Raw genomic sequence first — 19,851 nt, 5'->3', positions numbered from 1 at the left:
TTATGAGTGATGTAGTATGCAGTATTACAGTAAAAGTACTGCAGTATTATGAGTGATGTAGTTAAAGTAATGCAGTATTATGAGCGATGTAGTATGCAGTATTACAGTAAAAGTACTGCAGTATTATGAGTGATGTAGTATGCAGTATTACAGTAAAAGTACTGCAGTATTATGAGCGATGTAGTATGCAGTATTACAGTAAAAGTACTGCAGTATTATGAGCGATGTAGTATGCAGTATTACAGTAAAAGTACTGCAGTATTATGAGTGATGTACTATGCAGTATTACAGTAAAAGTACTGCAGTATTATGAGTGATGTAGTATGCAGTATTACAGTAAAAGTACTGCAGTATTATGAGTGATGTAGTATGCAGTATTACAGTAAAAGTACTGCAGTATTACGGGTGATGTAGTATGCAGTATTACAGTAAAAGTACTGCAGTATTATGAGCGATGTAGTATGCAGTATTACAGTAAAAGTACTGCAGTATTACGGGTGATGTAGTATGCAGTATTACAGTAAAAGTACTGCAGTATTACGGGTGATGTAGTATGCAGTATTACAGTAAAAGTACTGCAGTATTATGAGCGATGTAGTATGCAGCATTACAGTAAAAGTACTGCAGTATTATGAGTGATGTAGTATGCAGTATTACAGTAAAAGTACTGCAGTATTATGAGTGATGTGGTTAAAGTATTACAGTAAAAGTAGTGGTTTGGTCCTCTGACTGATATATTATTATATATGACATCATTAGATTATTAATAGTGAAGCATCAGTGTTAGAGCAGCATGTTACTGTTGTAGCTGCTGGAGGTGGAGCTAGTTTACACTACTTTATATACAGTTAGCTGGTTTAGTCCAGTGGTTCCCAACCTAGGGGTGGGGCCCCTCCAAAGGGTCAGCAGATAAATGTGAGGGGTGGTGAGATGATTAATGGGAGAGGAAAGAAGAAAAAACTAAGGACTTTTCTCTAATCTTTGATTTTTGCTGAAATATTGGATCATTTGAACATTTATTGAAATGAAACCATGTGAGAAGTTTAGAGGGAAAAATCATTATTTGATGGAGCTGTTAACAACTCATAGACATCTGAAATGTGAGCTGACTACACACTGCTTTTTGGTTTTATCTTTAACAATGTGTTGTATTTTAAAAGCTTGTTATATTATCCATTGTGTCAAATCTTCATCTGAAAAGTAACTAAAGCTGTCAGATAAATGTAGTTGAGTAGAAGTATAAAGTAGCATCAGATGGAAATACTCAAGTAAAATAAAGGACCTCAAAATTGTCCTTAAGCTCCCTGTTTGACATTATAGTTATTTGTATCATAGTTAATATAATATTTTATTAGTGGAGCTTAGTGGAGCATCAGAGCCATCTCTACTTCTGAGTATGTACATGTGAGTTAAGAGAAAAGGGGAGAGGAAGGGTGCGATGACAGGAAAGTTATAAAAAATTGGTGAAGGAGAAAAGAGTGAAGGAGGTCTGATGTGTAAACGTACGAGTAGGCGATGGTGAAGCCGGTCAGGTTGTAGGCCGCATCGCTGAAGAAGTGAAGCAGAGCGTAGCCAGATGTTGTCACCACCTCTGGGACTGTCTCATTACCTCTGGACTCTGGTACCACAAGGCCACTGGAGAAGAAGAGTTTGGACACACAAAAAAAAGAGAGGGAGAGAAACTGTGAGAAAAAAGAGAGAGAGAGAGAAAGACAGATAACCACTCCCAATGAAAAGCAATAACAATAAAAAGTGTTTTGAAATGCTGGAGTATTTTATGGACTCTGGTCTGAGAGCAGCACCGGAGAGCTGCAAGATAAAAAAAGGATTCAATTTCAGGAATTGCAGCGCCCACTAAAAAAAATATGACCGTGATTAGCTTTAAAGTAAAACAACACAGCGGCGCGGTCATATCGCGTTTGGATTTTATGTGTTTGAGGAGGTTTTTTTAGCGTGGTCAGTCAGGCTGCCTCTTTTAATAAAATGCAATGCACTGCAAATAGTCAGTCAAAGCCTTTTCCTTGCTGCAGCTTTTTTTGGAAGCCCCCCCCCCCCCCCCCCCGCCCATCTATAACAAAGCTTATTTATCGTAGGTAATAATGTTACACAAATCTTCGGCTTTGTGTATTCAAATGCCAAAAAAATGTTCTTCCCCTGGTTGAGAAAAAGGCCAAATTAGCCACTTAAATATCCTGGGAGCAACTGAGCTCTGAGCAGGAGATAAGCCTGGATGGAGCAGAGCAGAGTAGACTAGAACGTGTGGTGGGATGCTAGTAAATTATTGCAGAATTACTGTTTTTTAATGAACACCCACATGCTTGCAGATTGAAAGAAAAAGAAAAAAAAGGAAAAAATATGCAATAACGCTCTGGAGAAACAAGTGGCATTTGAGGCTAATGTGGATAATTGTGATATTTTCTTTATATTACTGCAGCATTGTGGTATGATGGTAATTATGAGGCTCATTGTTTGCATGCATAAGGGCACATTTATTGGAGCTTTTGAAGCAGTGCCAAAGGCTACCTGAGTCATTTCCATATTTTCCCCCCGTGCAGCTCTCTCTCTCTCTCTCTCTCTCTCTCTCTCTCTCTCTCTCTCTCTCTCTCTCTCTCTCTCTCTCTCTCTCTCTCTCTCTCTCTCTCTTACATATTCAGAAAAAAGCAGGGCAGCTCACCTGAAGACAGCAATCAACGGGGCGTAAATGGAGTCTCCATCATAAACGTACATGTGGTCCCAGCTGCACTCGGTGGCAAAGTGATTGAAGCGCAGCCGGAGTACTGCATTAGGACTGAGAGACGGGCAGAAAAGGAGAGAATAGATGGATATGGGGAAGAAGAAAAAAAAAATACAATTTGATGAATACATTTTACTTATATGCTTACTTTGGAAGAGTGTCTTCAAATTGGCACTTCAGAGACTCACATAGTGCTTCATAAAAGCGTCTTCTGCTTTACTGAGGTCTCCTCCAAGCTGCAGTTATAGTGCGTGTTTACATGCACACTTAGCAGGGCTGGATATTGGCAATAATGTCCCGACTCCTGATTAAATTTGGATTCAGAAAGTCCTGAATTGATTTCTGTGAAATGTGCACATTATAAAAATATGAAGGAACATCTCAGAGCTTATAAATGTCCTTTTTATTTCACTTCATCCTTTTTATATCTATATATTCTGCATATATGTGTGTGTATTTTCCACGGATATGTAATCATTTTTCCTTTTCCCCTTATTTTTTAGTGCCAATCTTACATACTTTGTTCTATTTTATTGCCAAATTGATTGGTTTAGTCGACTCTAATCTGACATATTTTTATTTATGTAAATAAACTGTCTATGTGTGAAGCATAGAGGGAACTTCAACTGAATTGCATTGCCAAATCCCTTTGTATAATTGTATAATTGTTAAGGTAAGGTAAGGTATCTTTATTGATCCCCCTAGGGTGAAATTAAAAAACAGTAGCTGCATAAGGTTTAAAATGAAGTAAATAAGATAAAATACAATATACAATAAACAATATCTGTGTAAATAATCTGCAAGTATATAAATGTGCAGTATGCATAAATTCCTGATATTATATATACATGTGCACAATTGACTCAAATCAAGCTTGAACCTTTAACTTTGAACATGTTGACCTGTTGGTGTTGCATTAAAAAAAAACAGCAAAACCACCAAAAGTCATTGAGATTCACGAATGAATGAATGTCTGCAACAATCTTTATGACAACATTTACTGCCGCCCTGGAGCTACACCACTGGCAAGGCTAAAATTATTCACAGTGGTCCGATAGTATTTCAAGAAGATAATAAACATCATTCCGAAACCAGCTCCCCCCCCCCCCCCCCCCGAGGAAACTGATTAGTGGGCTGATCCAAGAAAAACACATTTCCACATTTCACGTTAACCATTAAATGCATCACATGTCTTACCACAAACAGTAGCTTGCATTCAGTGTATAGCACTTCACATACAGTATAATAATTAAAACAGCTCCAGCATCACTGTGTGCATTCAGTTGACTCATCCATGCATCCATGAGCAGTTTAAGAGCACAAAGCAAATCTTAGAGCACAATAAGTACACTGAAAGACAAACTCCTTCTATTTACACAGTAATAAAGCTCTCTTTATCTCTTTATCTGGAGGCCTTCAGCCAGATATGAGATTAAAAAAAACAACAAAAAAACAGGGAAAACATTGATACTTACTATCCTTCTATGAGCCAAGTGCATTTGGTTTTGTATTTGTAGTTTACGGGCCCGTCTGTGAGAAAGCCTGTCAGGTCTGTTAACCTGTAGAAAGACATAAAGAGAGAGAAAAATACATTTAATTATGATGTTTAATAACAGTGATGAACCTTTAAAATGCTTAAATCAGCTTTTAAACCCATGCAAAACCAAAGAAATCTGTTTTGACCTTCGTGTCGTCCTCCCGGGTCAGATTGACCCCGTCTGTTTTAACTGTTCCTTATTTCCTCCCTCCATCCCCTTTTCTTTCTTCCTTCTGTCCTTCCTTCCTCTCTCCCTCCCTCCTTCTTTCCTTCCCTCCTTATTTCCTCCCTTCCTCTTTTCCTTTCTCCCTCCCTCCCTCCCTCCCTCCCTCCCTCCCTCCCTCCCTCCCTCCCTCCCTCCCTCCCTCCTACCTTCCTTCCGTCCTTCCTTTCCTTCCTTCCTTCCCTCCTTCCATCCTTCCTTTCTTCTTTCCTTTCCTCCCTCCTTCCCTTCCTTCCTCCCTCCTTTCCTTCCTTCCCTCCCTCCTTCATTTCCTTCATCCTCGCTTCCTTCCTTCCCTCTTTCCTTTCCTTCCCTCCTTTCCTCCCTTCCTTCCACCCTCCCTCCTTTGCTTCCTTCCTTCCCTCCCTCCTTTCCTTCCTTCATTCCCGCCTTCCATCCTTCCTTTCTTCTTTCCTTTCCTCCTTACCTTCCTCCCTCCTTTCCTTCCTTCCCTCCTTCCTTCCTCCCTCCCTCCTTTCCTTCTTCCTCCCTTCCTTCCTTCCTTCCTTCCTTTCCTTCCACCCTTTCCTCCCTCCCTCCCTTCCTTCTTCCTTCCTTCCTTCCTTCCCTCCTTCCTTCCATCCTTCCTCCCTCCCTCCTTTCCTTCTTCCTCCCTTCCTTGTTCTTTCCTCCCTTCCTTCCTTCCTCCCTCCCTTCCTTCTTCCTCCCTTCCTTCCTTGACTCGAGGACAACAGGAGGGTTAAGCTTAAAAGTCAGAGTTTTGACATTGCAAAGCAGAACCAAAGTTAGAATTCAACGTGCTTTTTCTTCTTTCTTTTTTTTTTTAAAGGTTTTATCTTATAAACCTCCAAAACAGAGAGACTTATGTATTGCTGGAGACTTTCTGTCAGTCAGATCATGGGACGTGTAGTATCTGTTTGATTTACAACCACTCTAGATTTGGGTATGACGAATTCTTACACTGCTCAGATGTGAGGGAATGTGGTGGGAGGCTGTAAAAACAGTCAGATCTTTAGCCAGCATAACAGCAGAGAGTTACAGCGTGCTCCAAAAACCTGACATCCATCTGTTGATAAAGCAGAAAAACCTGCTCTTCTACTGATGATTTATAATCATGATTGAGCTTTTTGGGTATTTTTTTAGGGGGGATGAGGTTGTTTTTCATGCTGAAACATCCCCTTGTGTGCAGCTTTTTTCTTCCTTCCAAATGTTATATCCCAAACCATTACATCATTATCAAATAGCACAAATATTTCTTTTGAAGTACAGTAATCAGTGCAAAACTTGATTATATCTGTGTATTCATGTCATATTGATTCATGTTTATGATGATTTTTTGTTCTCTTTCAACCTATTAAACCATATTAAACCACATACATAACATAACTAAAGCACCTATTTCCCTGGATGCACTCCAACCATCACAATGCCGGTTTCCAGACTGTAAATCCAGCAAGAAACACGACATGCAGCTTGTGCAATTGATGGCACAAGTAAATAAAATATCATTTGGACATAGCACCATGGTAAACGATATCTACATCTTTTACAAATCTATATATTTTGACGTGGGTGTTGCAGAATTCACATGCAGTCTATGACATGGGATTGCTTCATACTAAAAGATAGTTTCAATATTTTTCAAGTCTGTCTTAAAACAACTCTCAGGTTCCCAAATGAATACCAGAAGAGGTTTTCCTCTCTGTAATCATTCCTCCTGTTCATACTGACTATTAAAAGATCTTCTAATGTGTTTTCATTGGAAGCGATGGAGGACTGTATCCACAGTGTGTCTACACATTCATTTAAAAGTAGATGATCAGCTTCTATTGAGCTTCAGCTGTATGAGTTAGTCATATCAAGTGATATCTGACACATTTTCAGTCTTTTCAGCATCAAATTCTCCTCTTAGTGTTTCCCTGTTGAGCTGTGGTGGAAGTATAGTAACAAAAAGACTCTGAAGATACATAGAAGATGAAGATTTGACTCATTTGGACGACTGAAGCTTCATATTAGCTTCAGATTAAGTTTTATTTTTATTTTTTGCACAGAAGGAGGTGGATTGTAAGTGTATTATGAAGGAATCTTCTAATGGTCATTATGAACAGCAGGAAATAATTACAGCAGGAATTGATGCATCATTTGAGCACATGACTGTTGTTTGTAGACCTGTTCTTTAAAGGGTGACGAGCGATAAACATTGAGAAACACTGATTTACAACAGTGTGGATTGCTGTTGCTGAGTCGGCTATCCAGGTTTTTTGCAAAAGGTCCAATCAGGCAACACGAGTCACAACACTTGTGTGTGTGTAGTTTTATCAAAGGGTATAAGAAGTGTTACAGCAGACGGAGACACACAACCTGCCGCTGCTTGATTATCATCTGATCCAACTTTACACCTGCCACTTCAAGCAGGTTTCTCTCCTCCCTTACTGCTGTGTGCCGTGCAGCGCGGACAGATGGAGAACAGGTACTCATTCATGTATTATCACACACATCAATAATGCAGCACACTTATACTTATATTCATCCTTATGTCGTTAACCTTTGGGTCAATGCAGGTTTTTTTTTACTTTTTATCAGTCTGGCCAAGTTATAACAATAACTAAATCTATATACTGTAATATTAAAGGTAAATAAATACATCTATGAATATATATCAGTATGCAAACACGTAAATAATGGAAACTCTGGAGGCAGAATTGCAATATTCCTCAGAGCAGATAAAAACAGGGCATCCCATTCATGTCAAGGGGAAGACAATGCACATTACTGTTGCCATAGCGATTCCCCAACATGACTTATTCCCGGGGCAGCTGTAATAACCACGATGTCGTCGGTGGTGGTATGTGGTGCGTATGAGCGTGTGGTGGTAAACAGCGGTCACACCTGTCAATCAAAGTAATCCCCGCTCCGCCGCAGCGCAGAGAGAAAAAAGGTGAAAATGTAGAGACGCACACACACACACACACACACACACACACACACACACACACACACACACACACGAACACACTGTCACACACTGAAGACATCGCAGCCTGCCTCGGGTTGGACAGCGTGTTACTCCTTGTGTGTGTGTGTGTGTGTGTGTGTGTGTGTGTGTGTGTGTGTATGTGTGTGTGTGTGTGTGTGTGTTCATTATCTGAGCACTGCACTGTCACTGTGAGCTCTCTGTGGTCACATTGGCGCGCTGCCAGAAACAGAGAAGCAGCAGGAGAAGAAGAAGATGAAGAAAATACATTTTTACTGTATGCTCTGGATTAAAAGAAGCTGATTATAATGATACTATAATATTTATAATATAATTATTACATTGTTAATATTTAACATGCAAAGTTATGTTCAACAGGGAAGCAAGATAAAAACGCTTAGAATAAAACATAAAACATGATTAAAAAAAAACATATTAATAGATACAATTTTATAGGATTTAAGGAGGAATAAAATGGACTAGTTCAGTGTGTTTTTCCACTCTCTCTTTCTCTCTTACATGTGACGTATTCTACTTGCTGTCACATATGTCCTGTTGATCCTTTGTGTATTTAAGCTGTCATTACTCAGGTCACTCTCTGACGCTGCTCACCTGAGAACTCAACAATAAACGTCACAAAACATTTCCTCCTGCCGTTCTTGACAGCTTGCCAGGAATACTTGTATTTCTCTCTTTCTCTCTTGGGTGTCAGGTATTATCCCGTCATGTGTCGGTCAGGTCAGGTTACACCCTCTAAATAAATTCAATCACAGATCACATTCAACTCAAGTCAACTTTACTTTATAATAGGCAAGAAATGTGAAAAGAGTGTCCTTGTGTGTGTGTGTGTGTGTGCTTGTGTGCTTGTGTGTGTGTGTGTGTGTGTGTGTGTGTGTGTGTGTGTGTAGTCTCAGTCAATCTTGCTTGAAATTATATCCCTTATAAATCATGTCAGTATCCATGAAAAAACAGCTGAAAACATTGGTTAGAAATGAGAAAAGTCATCAAATTTAATAAGTTACATTACTTTGATGAAGTCATTGAAATAGTTACATTACTTATTTATTTATTTTAAATAGAGTAACTAAGTAATCTGTAACCTATTACATTTCCATAGTAACCTTCCCAACCCTGTACACACTGTACGGAAAGACTCTCAAATTCATTCAAATAGGGATGCTGCTGATATACTGGTGTTTTACCAATGTGTACATGCAGATATACATTTCCATAGTAACCTTCCCAACCCTGCTATTGTCTAATATGCACTGTTGAGTCATCACACCAGCATCCACTAGTTGCTTTCTGACAGCGAACACTTGGGAACAACAACAGTATGAACGTCACTGCAGTGTCTACCGGCTGCATCAGATCCTTCTTACAACCTACAGTACCAAACCCTGAACTGTGCTGCAGTCACTGATTTCATATATAAAGATGGATGTAGCAGCATGTGACGTCACTCCGCTATAGCGAGATAGTTTGGTATATGTTTGTTCACTGCTGCTGTGGAGGTTTGTATAATTCAGATGTCAGTAAAATGAACTCTGGGTATCATTTTTCCTCCGTGTGGTGTCTGTGCTCGCTATGGTTACAAGGTGAGCCGCCATGGTTACAGGGTTGTAAATAGCTGTGCATGTTCACAGTAGATGATGCTGCTGTCCTATCTTCCCCTGCTGCTGCTGCTGCTGATGACGACGACAATGATGATGATGATGATGATGATGATGATGATGATGATGACATCTGTGGCACTCTGTTTACCTTGGATACAAAATCTTTACAACACCCTTTCCCTTTGTTTTAATTTTCTTTAATCTTTTTTACTTTTTCTACTTAATTGACACTATTTCATCGATTTTATTTGTCTGATTTTTTGTCTTTTAATCTATTTTTTAACCTAGTTTTAGTTCAGCTTTTATTAAACGTCATCTCTTTTATTTCATTTTATTTTCTATCTATTTTAACTTCGATTTTCCTTTTTTTACTCTAAATTTTAATCAACTTTTTCTCTTATTCTCTCTTATTTTACTTATTTAATTATTTTACCTATTCATGTATTTGTTTTTGACTTATATTATTTAAATGTTCTACACATTTTTTATCATCCTTATCATCTCTTGTGTGCATTGGTCTCAATTTTTCTCTTTTAAATTGTTCTTTGTTTTTATTCCTTTTCTTTATGTCGTCACTTGTTCTTTCTTATTATCAACTTGTCAATCAACTAACTGTGAATCACTTTAAACTACATTAGCCTGTATGAAAGCTGCTATATAAGTAAAGTTTGATAGATTGATTTATTTACAACCTGAGAGATACTCGAGCTACTTTGTGACACTTCTCTGTTGGTCTGACTAGTTGCAGTGAAGCGTTCTCACAGAGAAAGCAGCGATGACACTAATTACAAAATAGAAAGCTCAGATTGGAAACTAATAGGTTTGTTCTTTGATTGGGGACAATAAAAAGGCAGAAAACCAGCCTAGGAGATGCAATGCACAAAAAACATCATCATCATCATCATCATCATCATCATCATCATCATCATCATCATCATCATCATCATCATCATCATCATCATCATCAGAACATGGGATTAATAGTGTGTCAAATGTGCTGCAGCCCTGGAAAGAGAGAGAAAGAGAGAAAAGAGGAGAGCAAACAGATTGCAGCGCAGCCGGACACAGGCCACAGTAAATGCTAAAATCCTGCTAATAAAACACACACGCACACACTACACACACACACACACACACACACACACACACACACACACACACACACACACACACACACACACACACACCACTATACACATACACACACACACACACACACACACACACACACACACACACACACACAAACACACACACTACACACACACACACACTCATGAGACACTCACAAATAAAAGGATGTGGAAAAAAATGCTTTTTGTCTCTTCCCTCGAGCATCTCACATTTCCATCACTTCTCCTCCTCCTCCTCCTCTTCTTCCCTCTCCTCCTCCTCCTCCTCCTCTCTGTATTCCTCTATCCATCTCTCCTATCAGTCACTGCTGATCACAGTTTGATCCTCTGGCTCTAATCCCAGATTAGAAGATAAATATTCATGTTCATGCTGCTGTAATGTTCGCCTCAAATGTGTCGATGATATTGATGACGATGATGAAAACTATGTTCTTCTTTGCTTTCTTTCTTTCTTTCTTTTTTCCTCCTGTGTTTTTTTGCTTGAGGATGATATACGAGCGCTGTTGATGTCTGGAATTATGTTCACAAGATCTATGGTGTTTTGTCCTGTCGTATTACCGTCAAAGCTTCCATTTCTCATAATTGAGACCAACTTTTTTTTACATCCCGTCTGAGAAAGGAAGGACACGGAGAAAAGGTTGTAAAACTTTCACAAAGAACGTTTAAAGGTGAAGAGGAAGAGGCAGCTGGAAGGGGGGGAGGAGGAAGTTAACAAAATGCACCGTCCTTGTCAGATAGTAGGAAAAAAAAAGACCAAAAAACGTCACTAACTGTTGCTTCATGTGCACCTTTAACCCTCCTGTTGTCCTCGAGTCGAGGAAGAAGGAAGGAAGGGAGGGAGGAAGAAGGAAGGGAGGAAGAAGGAAGGAAAGGAGGAAGGAAGAAGGAAGGAAAGGAGAGAGGAAGGAAGGAAGGAAGAAAGGGAGGAAGAAGGAAGGAAAAGAGGAAGGGAGGAAGGAAGGAAGGAAGGAAGCTAGGGGGGAGGAAAGAAAGAGAGAAGGAGGGAGGGAGGAAAGAAGGAAGAGAGGAAGGAAAGAAAGGAAGGAAGGAAGGAAAGAAGGAAAGAAGGAGGGAGGGAGGAAGGAAGGACATAAGGAAGGGAGGAAAGAGAGAGGAAGGAAAGAAAGAGAGAAGGAGGGAGGAAGGAAGGAAGGAAGGAAAGAAGGAAAGAAGGAACAGTCAAAACAGACGGGGTTAATTTGACCCGGGAGGACGACACAAAGATTAATATTAAATATCTCTCACTATTTACAGGAAAAGATGGAAAGGTTTGAAGAACAAGAAGGTTCAAAGTTGCACATATTTTACAGGATATATTCAATTATCCTGACTCTCCTCGTCTCCATTTGTCTGGACGCTGAACGACCAAATGCTAATGCTTACAGTAACGGGCCGAGCTAATATGGACATGACATCTAGAGCGGCACGCATCAAGGTTATGTAGTCATTCATTTCTTAACCATGAAGATTCAATATTTAATGCTTAAAATATAAACACTTAGATATGTTCTAGTCATCCCTGAACCCAGAGCCTCTCCCGGCAGTGAAGGATAGAGAATATTTTAGTCTATAACAGAACTCACACATACTCAGTGTTAAGGGGAGTAACTACTTCTATGTAATTTAATAAGAAAATGAATGTAACTGTAATCTGTTACAGTTACTGATGAAAATGTAGATGATTATAAAGGAGGTTACATCTGAAGTCAGACCTTTTTACTCAGGAGGGTTTTTTCCTCATTTTTTAATATTTAACATGTAACTGAATACATATATTGCTGTTTTTAATTCTTTAAAATCAATATATTTGTATTATATTTAGTAAATAAATCATGATGTGGGCTTATTTGGAGCAAACATGGACTTAAATGGAGTCACAGTACCAATTAAACCCACTTTATTCATCAAATATCTTTATTTTATATTCCAAAATCTACATGAACTAATGAATACATTTTCAAATGAGAGATAAATGTTGCTTTATAAGAAATGATCTCCCTTATAAATCATGTCAGTATCCATGAAAAACAGCTGGACTTAGATCTTAGTTAGTTAGTTAGACAGACAGGGAGGGAAGAAGGAAGGAAATAAGGAAGGATTGAAGGAAGGAAGGAAGGAAGGAAGGAAGGAAGGAAGGAAGGAAGGAAGGAAGGAAGGAAGGAAGGAAGGAATGAAAGAAGGAAGGAAAGAAGGAAGGAAGGAAGGAAGGACAGAAGGATGGAAGGAAGGACAGAAGGATGGAAGGAAGGACATAAGGAAGGAAGGAAGGAAAGACAGAAGGAAGGAAGGAAGGAAGGAAGGAAGGAAGGAAGGAAGGATGGAAAGATGGAAGGAAGGAATGAAGGATGGAAGGAAGGAAGGAAGGAAGGAAGGAAGGAAGGAAGGAAGGAAGGAAGGAAGGAAGGACGGATGGAAAGATGGAAGGAAGGAATGAAGGATGGAAGGAAGGAAGGAAGGAAGGAAGGAAGGAAGGAAGGAAGGAAGGAAGGAAGGAAGGAAGGAAGGAAGGAAGGAAGGAAGGAAGGAAGGACAGATGGAGGGAACATTTACCCTAACAGCTGAAAACATTGGTTAGAAAATTAGAAAAGTTATCAAATATAATAAGTTACATTACTTTTATTTAATTAATTGAATTAGTTACATTACTTATTACATTTTAAATAGAGTAACTAGTAATCTGTAATCTATTACATTTCCATAGTAACCTTCCCAACCCTGTGAACACTGTATGGAAAGACTTCACTCTCAAATTCATTCCTATGAGGAACAGAGGCGGCTGATATAATGACATTTTATCAGCGTAAACATGTAGAAAACAGCTGCTACACCAGCGTCATTGTTCACATACTTGCTTGCGTACGTTGTATATATCTGAAGAATTTAAATGTGATTGCTGATTATGGCCTCATCAAGAAACCAGAACACTGAAATATATTCCTTGTCATTTCTTACTTTTCTTTACTGATGTGGCTGATGTAGAAAAAGCAGCAAATGTGACATCACAGCGATCTCACGCCAGCTATTCTGGTTTATTCTCGAGTCGCACAAAGACATGTTTGTCCTTTTAGAGATCGGACTCATAAGAAAATAAGGGATTATGTGTTTCTTAACTATGCCACAAAATTATGGAAGTGTTTTTAAGAGAGGACAACTCAGTAGCTAGTTTTTAAAAAGTGCTGAAAGAAGCAGTTTGTACAATCTGGCATTATTAAAAATGGTTTTAATGACCTTTTCAAATTTTGCTTGTATATTCTAATTTTATTTGCTTTTTTCTTCTTCTCTCGTTTTATTGATCTTTTATTTGATTTGTTGTTGGTGTTCTGACTTACAGTATTTGCATGTAAAGCACTTTGAACTCGAATTTTTGTAAGAAATATGCTGCAGAAATAAAGTTATTATTATTATTATTATTTTATAAATGCTGATAGCTGCAGGCGAGTTGCATGAGGTTCTACGTGCTGCTGCCTCCACTGCTCATGGGATGAACTGCATCTTGTGGATGTATAGCTTTAATTGTCTGAAGACGTGTACGACTAACACTCCCAAAGAGCACAGGACATGTGATGCAGCTATGATTCAAAGTCTTTAAAAGGAAGTTTATGAGCTGCTTTAAGAGTCTTCAGTTAATAAAACCTGCATGACTTTGGACTGTGGGAGGAAACTGGATACACATGCAGACATACTGTATGAGGATATTTCAAACAGTAGGAACAGTGCTAACCTGTTTTTAGGATACTAAAATGTAGATGATACTAAATAACTAATACTAAAAACATCAAATCCAAACAGAATAAACTGCAGAATACGTGATTATTATGATGATGTGTTATTTTCTTTCTCCACCATTTAGACATTCCCCATAATTGTAATAAGTTAAATAGGTTATGGAGGAGAATTGGGACAAAGCCTCTGCGTGTGGCTCTCCACCCAGATTTCTTGGTTACGTGAAAAACTCCATGAGAGCAAAGTGAATGTGCACAGACGCTCTGCCCATCTCTGAAAACATGCAAAAGGTAGATTCCATTCATAGTTAATGAGGAGCTGACTGGAGAGGCCTCCTGCAGCCCCAACAAACCGTCTCTCCAAACGTCTCTCACATTAAATCCTAAAAAACAAACCCAACAACCCTGGCATAGCACACATGCAGACATGAGACGAACACCCAGACACACACACAGCCAGCGGACGTTATAAATGATGAGAGACGGCAGGAGTTCACAGCATGAGGCCAAAGTCAGATTCCACAAGACGAGAATCAGAGTCCACACGGACACACACGCACTCTTAATATACATATCCGGGGGAAGCGAATCAGGAGAGGTCGTTGGTGGCAGAAGCAGAGGAGTCACAAAAGGCAGAGAAAGATAAGAGAGAGCGGAGGGAAGAAGAGGAGACACGGGAGCGGAGAGATAAAACAGAGACAGGGACGAGGGGATGAAGTATGGAGGAAGAGAGTCCTGCACCCTTTGAAATATTCATCTGCTCCGGGTGAATAATTGATGTGCGTACAGAAGACAGATGCATAAGGGATAGACAGACAAATGGATGGAAAGAGAGCAAGAGGGATAGACAGATAAAGATATATAGAGACAGGAAGGAAGAAAGAAGACATATCTTCAGGTTGTGTAGGTACAAATCTCCTTATTTCCTATTTTAGTTACTTTACTGTCGACTTCCGGTCTGCAGCAGTGATGGAAAGCTGAAGTTGTTCTTCTTTAATATAAGTATAAGACAATTAAAAAAAGACTGTTTAGGTTTAAATCACATTAATATAAATGACAAAATATCTGATAACTACAAATAACTGTCCTTCTTTCTCTAAGTTAAATCTATTTTTGTCGTTCTTTCTTACCGTTAGCAGCACTGAGGACATTTTCTGTTGGCTGTAGATTTCCAACATTGACATATAAAACATTAGACTTTGTTGGTGTGTCTGAAACTAGCTTTATTATACCGAAGAGGGACAGACTATCAGTTCATGACCTGTAGATCGGTTTGGACCACTTGTGAATTTCGTAATACATCAGAGAAAAAAATCAAAGTACGAGAAATTCAAATTCTACAAATTCTCTCAAATAACTCGTAGGTGCCACTTAAAAGGGACGATATCATGACCGGATCTGTATTCATATATTCTGGGGCTCTACTGGAACATCCATCCATTCATTTTCTTCCATTTATCCAGAGCTGGGTCGCGATTAAGCCCAAACACCTTTCTCCCCAGCCCTGCTCCTAATCTCCCCCTCGGGGATCCCCAGGCATTCCCAGGCCAGGAGAGATATACAGTATAATCCCTCCACAGTGTGCTCTGATCTGCCCCGGAGCCTCCTCCTAGTCAAACGTGCCAGGAACCTCCAGGAGGCTTCCTGACCAGGTGCCCAAACCACCTCAGCTGGCTCCCGTCGATGTGGAGTAGCAGCGTCTCTACTCCTAACTCTATCTCAAAGGCTCCAGACACTCTCCAGAGAAAACTAATTTCATACGCTTGTGTCCACTATCTCGTAGGTGAGGGTTGGGAAGTAGACCAATTGTTAACTTGAGAGCTTTGCTTTCAGGCTCAGCTCTTTCTTCACCAGGACATTCAGGTGAAACTGGAGCATCTTTACTCTTTATTTATCTTATACTGGCTATTAAAGAAACTCCTCAGTTCAGCCTCTAAAAACAGCTCCTGTCTCTTTAAGGCATCCCTCCCATTGAGCCCACTCTCTTCTGATTGGTTAGCTACTGGAATCTGACTTCCTGCAGCTTGAGAGGCTACATAAACAAAAATTGGATTTCACTTATTCTTGTTCTTTATTCCAAATGGAAAATTCTCAAATACATCTGTGCATATTAAACGTTAACAACCCGTGGAACAACCGTAGCAACAAAATAAAGTGTACGGTATCGATCTGCTCTATGTGAAAAGTGCCTTGAGATAACTTCTGTGGTTATTTGGTGCTATATAAATACAAATCGATTCATTGATTGATTGAAAAACTACACAACAGACCACAAATGACCAATCTGACGTCAACACGAGAAGGAAGAATTACACATATGTTCGACCATGTTTAACATAGACATCCCATATTAAAACAGTATAAAATAACAAAAGCAATAACAAAAAGCATGATATATCCATTTTAAAAACAAATATGTTAGTTCAAGTTGCTCTTACATGAGGCCCAGTGTGATTTGGTGTGAAACACATAATGCAAACGTGACTGTTTAAAGAGAAACCTCCACAGGATACATTTAAGTTTAACTCAGTAAAAGCTGCAGTTTGACATTAAAGAAAAAGGAAAAAGGAGATACAGAGAGGACTCAAGTTGCAAGTGTTCTTCTGGTGCTTTCGGAGCTAATGTGAGCTGTTCAAAGCTCACATGGCAGCTTATTTTCCTTCTATTTTCCTCACATCCATGTTCTGCCTGTGTGTTATTTGTTACATAGCTGGCATCTTACAGGAGAGGTTAACTCAATGGCAAGCTTGAACCGTCAGTGGACCCCACCCTGTAAATTTAATAAAGATAAAGCAATAATTCTTTATTAGCATTCAAGAACTACAGCTCCCATGAGGCTTTGACAGAGACTGGAGCTTTAAAAAAAAAAAAAAAAAAAAAGGAGGGGTAGACTTCAGCTCTCTTTAATGTCACAGTGTGGAGCCCTGCCACAGCTAATGCATCAGTGGATTTCAACTTTTAATGGGCTTTAATTGCAAAAGCAGGGAAATGAAATTACACTGGTATTAGCTTTTAAGGAGTAACAGCAGGGATGTGTCCTGAGAGTTTTGCAGTGACACCCATACTCACTCCCTTCCCTTGAATGAATTACACAACCAAAGCCAAGTCCAGTCCACTTAAAAAGAAGAAAAAAAAAGAGAGGAAAATTGAGTTATAAGTTGAACCGACGGGTCAGAACAGAACCCATGAAAACAGGCTGTTGTGTTGTATTGATTTTTCTCTCTCGTGCTCCTCAGACACTCGCTAACCGCCGGACAGCAAAACGACGTTGATGATGACACATTCATACAACAACAAAACACTTCAAAAAACAACCACACACACAAAGACTCTCAGTGACATCGCCCAGTCAGCTGAGAGTGACATCACCCAAGACGCACACGTGTTTGCGTTTAGCTCGACGGTGAGGAACTTCCACACTCACGACTGTTTTCATTTCTCGACCTCTTTAAACGTTAACCTCTTAATTCATCACGCTGCATGCCTGTTCTTAAACTTTTATCATATAAAGCAGCTTGTTAAGGAAGAGAAAACTGTCCAAAAAAGGTGATTTCACTTCGCAAGAATGTCCTCCCTCATGAAAACACACACTCACACACACACACACACTCACACACACACACGTTTAACAATACAATCATAAAAATTCACAGGCTTGAAAATCATCCAAGAATCCTGGACTATAATCTTTGGATGACCATATTTAGAAAACACAGCTCATGGGAGTGACTCACTCAAATTAACCATGTAATTCACAACAATGCACAACCCTGAAATTCCCTCTGAGGACAGTACAACCTCTCAGTTCCTTAAAAATCTAGTTAGAAACTCATCTTGTGTGCCTTTTGAAGCATGCATACACTCCCCAATGATGATCGTTTCAATCTGGCTGTCAATCATTTCCTTTTATCTCTTTTCTTTTTCTTTTTTGGCATATTTTCGATTTCCATACTCTTTGGAAACTTTTAACACCTCCCCAAATAAAAAGTGCTCATATCAATCGCTTTTCCATCGCTTCCAAAAAACTCAAAAGCAGGGGCGCCTCAGCTTGAACAAGGTGCAATGCGTACTGTGCATTGCGTACTGTGCATTGCGGTGTCCTGAGTTCAAGCTCGTTTTGGGATTTCTGCCGCACGTCTCAGTTGTTCCTCTCGCTTGGCTGTGAAGTGATTTATCAAAGCTTTTTCCCCCCTCTGTTCAGCTCAGAGACGAGCTTCTCCCAAACTCCCGCTGCAGTGAAGAGTGAATTGATAAGCAGGCTCGGCTTGTAATTCAGATTCAGAATCAGGTTTATTTCTAAGTAGGTTTGCACATACGTAGAATTTAACCTTTGTGTTATTTTGGTGCATAAGCAATCAAACATATACACAAAGTTAAGCAATCCTAAATAATGTGTTTCCCCACTCTGTTAATCAGGTATTTACTTGAATTTGTTTCCTGTCTATAAATAGTGTGCATGACTGGAAATAGTCACATTTAGACCTCTCATGATACCTACATCTACTGGACGATATATTGTCCTCAGAAATAATCGCAATAAACGATATTATTGTCATTTGAAGATCATTTCATACCACTGATATAATGATAATATAAGAGCATAATAATGCAAGGGTTAGAGCTCCCCAGTTTATGGGGCAGCAATGGAGAAGGCCCCGTCACCATAGCAACCTACAAGTACATATCACAACAAAAGCAGCTCATTTCGACTACTTACAGTATCTTTAGTGTGGCAGTGTGAGCATCATATGGAAAAACAGCCATGGAATAAGTTAGTTAGGAACTTAATTGTTCACGATATGGAAAATGATCTTTGGTTTCACCACACAGCATCAAAATCCAAATACAATACAATACAGGACAATGGTGACGACAAGTGACAGGTGCACTACACTTCTGTAAAAACACAGACTGCCATTATGTTTGGGGACAGAGTTATCTACCTTTAATTCTTCTGCAGTCTCCACTCAGGACGTTATAGTGAGGAATGGAGGACACTACTCACTTAGCCAATATGACATGAATAGTCTCTTAGCTGCTAATGTGAAGTGAGGCAATACTGAGGTCAACGGTCATGTCCATATATCATACGATAAGTCGATGATGTAATTATTGTAGGAGGCATATGTCCATATATGGGTCAATGACATTTTTTTGTGGACCCAGCATCAAATTTCTGCTTTTAATCCATTTTGAGAGAATATATTAGAGGATTATGGCAAAAATGTCTAAGTGGTGTAACCATAAAAACTTTTTACCAAATAATTCAACTTGCTTAAAAACAGTAAATTCTCAATAAAACACCATATCAACTAGTTTGGCATGATCTTACATTATAACTTTTTATATTAAATAAAGGTAATGGAATACAATTGTTATAAATATTACATTTCATCTGGTAACCATGGAGATCAGGAAACATTTACATTATTTTAAATGAAGTAATTATTAGTATAAGTCCACTTAAATACACTGTAGGTGGATAAAATATGTAATATTTATCATTCTTTTGTGGTTACACCATTTGACATTTTCAGGAGCATTCAGTCTTACTTTTGGTAAAAAATGATGCACATTTTAACATAAAGTCACAGTGAGTCACTTGAAGCAAAAAATATGACGCATTCACTTTTTCAGTATTAGTCTAACATGCTGTATCAGTAATATATCTAATAATATTTCTGCAGTAGAAGGATGTCACATTTCCTGGGCTGGAAAACAAAAGCATTTCCACTGAGTGTTATTCAAGCAGCAATTTGTCAAAGCAAGCATGATTATCTGGATGTGTTTTCTCATGTTGCACGGTGGTTACAACACTGTCATATGAAATTTCGAATAATATTTGGTCTTATAATTCAGTGAATTTCAATAATCTCGCAAATCTCTCTCTCCACTAGCTCACATCCCCCCCTTAGAGGAAATGGATTAACAATGTTCTCCACAATAACCTC

The 19,851-nt window shown here is 39.0% G+C and overlaps 1 protein-coding gene across 1 annotated transcript in view; it reads right to left on the bottom strand.

The window, feature by feature from the left end:
• Positions 1–19,851, bottom strand: part of atrnl1a (attractin-like 1a) — a 362,787-nt gene that overhangs the window by 315,752 nt on the left and 27,184 nt on the right. The window contains exons 2-4 of the mRNA XM_062429999.1: positions 4,210–4,293; positions 2,675–2,788; positions 1,507–1,635 (exon numbers count right to left, since the gene is read on the bottom strand). Coding sequence (XP_062285983.1) covers positions 1,507–1,635; positions 2,675–2,727 — 182 coding nt within the window. The 5' untranslated portion in view covers positions 2,728–2,788; positions 4,210–4,293. The remainder of the gene's footprint in view (positions 1–1,506; positions 1,636–2,674; positions 2,789–4,209; positions 4,294–19,851) is intronic.

The sequence above is a fragment of the Scomber scombrus genome, chromosome 12 (genome assembly GCF_963691925.1).
Source record: "Scomber scombrus chromosome 12, fScoSco1.1, whole genome shotgun sequence".
Taxonomy (NCBI): domain Eukaryota; kingdom Metazoa; phylum Chordata; class Actinopteri; order Scombriformes; family Scombridae; genus Scomber; species Scomber scombrus.
This window is presented reverse-complemented; position numbering and strand designations above follow the sequence as displayed.